The sequence below is a fragment of the Bidens hawaiensis genome, unplaced genomic scaffold, assembly GCF_021521415.1.
Source record: "Bidens hawaiensis isolate Kalapana, Puna unplaced genomic scaffold, B.hawaiensis_p1.1 tig00015384_1, whole genome shotgun sequence".
Classification (NCBI taxonomy): Eukaryota; Viridiplantae; Streptophyta; class Magnoliopsida; order Asterales; family Asteraceae; genus Bidens; species Bidens hawaiensis.
In genome coordinates, this window is record NW_027492372.1 from 151350 (window position 1) to 155300 (window position 3951).

Here is a 3951-nt window from a genome sequence, read left to right on the forward strand (position 1 = left end):
TTGGAACAAAAGCAAATCTACTCATTTGAGGAACATACATTCATGTTTTGGTAGGATAGATAAAGTTATACCACTCTTATCCCTTTGATTATTAACTATTATACTTAAAAACATACAATATATTGACTACATAGGTGGTGTTACATAATGCATGCATGCTTTTATTATCATTAACTATATCTCATATATGCTCACTCTTTACCTCCTCCACCACCACCGCCTCCTACTCCTCCACCTACACCACCACCGCCTCCTACCCCTCCTCCACCGCCTCCTTTAGAGCCACCGTGTCCGCTGCCACCACTCCCACCATGTCCATCACTTCCTCCACTTCCACTGCCACCACTATGTCCTCCACCACCACCGCTACCACCATGTCCTCCCCCTCCACTCCCGCCGTGTCCGCCACCACCGCTTCCTCCGCCCCCGCCTCCACTACCCCCGCCATGTCCGCCACCACCTCCACTCCCACCATGTCCGCCACCACCGCTTCCTCCACCCCCGCTACCTCCACTGCCCCCACCATGTCCGCCACTACCTCCGCTACCACCACCGTGTCCACCACCACCACCACTACCACCCCCTCCTTTGCTTCCTCCGCCACCACCACTACCTCCACTGCCCCCTCTGTGTCCACCACCACCGGTACCACCCCCACCCTTGCTTCCTCCGCCACCACTACCACCACTACCGCCTTGTCCACCACCACCCCCTCCCTTGCCTCCTCCTCCACCACCACTACTACCTCCACTGCCCCCACCGTGTCCACCACCTCCGCTACCACCCCCTCCCTTGCCTCCTCCACCACCACCACTACCTCCACTGCCCCCACCGTGTCCTCCGCTACCACCACTACCTCCACTGCCCCCACCGTGTCCACCACCTCCGCTACCACCCCCTCCCTTGCTTCCTCCTCCACTTCCCCCACCACCGCTACCACCTCCTCCCTTGCTTCCTCCACCGCTGCCACCTCCACTGTGTCCACCACCACCTCCACCAGAGCCGCCTTGTCCACCACCACTCCCTCCGTGTCCTCCGCCACCACTACCACCACCTCCTTTGCTTCCTCCTCCACCACTACCCCCACTGTGTCCTCCGCCACCACTGCCTCCGCTACCTCCTTTGCCCCCACTACCTCCTCCACCTCCACCACTACCACCTCCACTACCTCCTTTTCCTCCTCCACTGCTACCACCTCCGCCTCCTCCTTTTCCTCCGCTACCACCTCCGCTACTACCTCCGCCTCCTCCTTTACCTCCGCTGCCACTTCCACCACCACTGCCTCCGCTACCACCACCTCCGCCTCCTCCCTTTCCTCCACCGCCACTGCCACCACCACTACCTCCGCTTCCACCTCCTCCGCCTCCCTTTCCTCCGCCGCCGCCACTGCCTCCACCTCCACTACCACCGCCGCCTCCTCCCTTTCCTCCGCCTCCACTTCCGCCGCCATGGCCTCCGCTACCGCTGCCATGGCCACCACCACCGCTACCACTTCCGCCGCCATGGCCTCCACTACCGCTTCCATGGCCACCGCCACCACTACCGCCTCCACCTCCTACACTTCCACTTCCACCACCTCCCACACTTCCACTCCCACCTCCACCAACAACAATCTCTTCTGATAAATCACCATCATCACTTACTTCAAAAACTCCCCTTCTTATTACACTGATTTTATCAGTTAGTCGTTTCTTTTCATCATCAACTTCCAACTCTGAAATTCACCAAACCCACATGTTACCAACACAACAATAATAACATCAACTATATTAAAAAAAACACTTAAATCATTCCATTCTTCATATCACCATATACCATCATATATATGTATACATAAACACAAACTAAAACAAACTAAAAACAAAATACAAAACTCACTATCATCATTAGTATCAAGTAATCTCGCAGAAGAGCTTATAATCCTAACAGCAAATAAAAGTGCCAACAAAACCAAACTCTTGTTAACCTTCATCTTCCTAGTTACCTCGTACACCATATATGTTTTTAGTGTTTTGCACCTATACAAAGTTCATCAATTTATAATCTTTCACTGGCGGACACATCGCCAGAGAAAAAGTGACACCTATCATTCCATAGCTTATGTGGCACATCCACTAAGTAACACGATAACTCGGTTGTGATAATATGGATCATCACCAAATAAATGCTTGTATAATAATGTATATAAAGGTTACAGGATGTGATTATTTGGCATGAACAGTCCCAAGCATGGCGGTTGTATACCAATAGTCAAATAGTTATCGATTATCATGTGAGACAACTGGATGTCAGGAAACTTTGGACAATACTGAAAATAGGCACTAAGTTTGTCTTTTTATCTTAGAATATACATGTTAGCATGTACAGCAATTTTGGCCTGGTGTGTTAACCACAATCACTTCTTAAAGTTAGTGTTTAGGTATTGTTTTATGTATTGTTTATGTTTAGTTCTAAGTTTGGATTAGTTAGGTTGGTTAATTATGTCGTGATCGGGTTGTTTGTTTGTTTGTTTGCGTTGTAGGACAACAAACAAGCCGAATTATCGGTTTGAAGATGATGAGATCGAATCCCATGAAAGGTGGGACGATTGTTTGGTGTTTACTAATAACATGTGGTCGGAATAAAGTTCCTCGAAGAGCCAAACTTCCCACTAAATCTATCCCGATCACATGTGGTTGGTAAAGTGTTTGTCATAAGTGAAATCTGTTCAAACCCTATAGTGACCGCATGTAGTCGGTACATGTGTTCTATAGCGACCACAATTGTGGTCGGTATAGGAGCAGTCCTGTCAGAATAGTTTTCTTGTAGTGTGATAACCGTTCCTCATCAAAGATCACGACGGATGGGTCGTTTAAATAGGGTTTGCAAACTTCACCGTAAAACGACTATAGTTTTTTCCCCACCTATTTTACCTCATGTCACTTGAGACTAGAACCCACAACCACTTGATTGTAAGCCACACAAGACATATGAGTTCTTGATCCAAAACCAATTGAGGCTAGAACCCACAACCGCTTCAATTACTTTGTGTAATCACAATCCGATTATAAGGACCTACAAATCCAACATATTAAAAGAGTTAATACAACTTTAACATGTTTGTTCTTGGATATATATATATATATATATATATATATAATCCAAATTATATTCAGCTTGTTGCTTTAAACATTTTCCTGCTTATAGTTATTGATTAATATAAAGATGACCACGGCGGCAGAAGAGTAGCATATTGCATGCACATGTGGCTCCTCGAGTATTTTCGATATTGATACGTGCATCAGTTGCATGCATATCTCTTCACCAAATTATATAGCATCACAACAGGTGTCATAATATGCATTTACAATATAATGTCGTGTAGTGCTTGCTTCCTTTCTACACTTTAGATACCGGAAAAGCATAGAACTATACATTTTATCAGTCGGATTTTTTTATGTTCGGTTTGTGTTTATATGTGTAAGAAATATATAAAATATGTTTGGTTGGAATTTGTACGTGTATGCAAAAACTTAAATAATGCTTACAATAGCATTAGATCAAATGAATAAAAGTTACAAATATAAAGTTCTGAGTTACTGTTTCGGTACTGGTGTTAAATTGTCTCGTGTAACCCAGATAATATAGTCATTATATGCCTAAACGAATAAACACGTGTTATATGTCCATCAAATACCATAAAAATGAGTACTGATATTAATTGCAACACCGGTACCTATATTATTTATTTGTTCGGTATGTATTAGCTTGGTATGATACGGTAACGACACTCGATATAGTTAGTTTTACTCACATAACCGACGTTATAATTGCAAGGGCCTCACTGATTGCCACAATTACTCCCACTAACCTTTATAGTTCAAAGAAAATACGACGTGTGTTCTTTAAGTGGGCACAAAAGAGTTGACTCCACTTACACAGTCCCATCGCACAATTGTATTTTTTTATTAA

At 45.3% G+C, this 3951-nt stretch overlaps 1 protein-coding gene across 1 annotated transcript; it reads right to left on the bottom strand.

The window, feature by feature from the left end:
- On the bottom strand, positions 1-2194 carry LOC143549026 (uncharacterized). Its single transcript, XM_077040042.1, has 2 exons — positions 1879-2194; positions 1-1714 (listed from the first exon to the last, which is right to left on the bottom strand). The coding sequence occupies exons 1-2, from the start codon at positions 1994-1996 to the stop codon at positions 192-194; spliced, it is 1641 nt and encodes a 546-aa protein (XP_076896157.1). The 5' UTR covers positions 1997-2194; the 3' UTR covers positions 1-191.
- Between the last annotated feature and the right edge of the window lie 1757 nt (positions 2195-3951).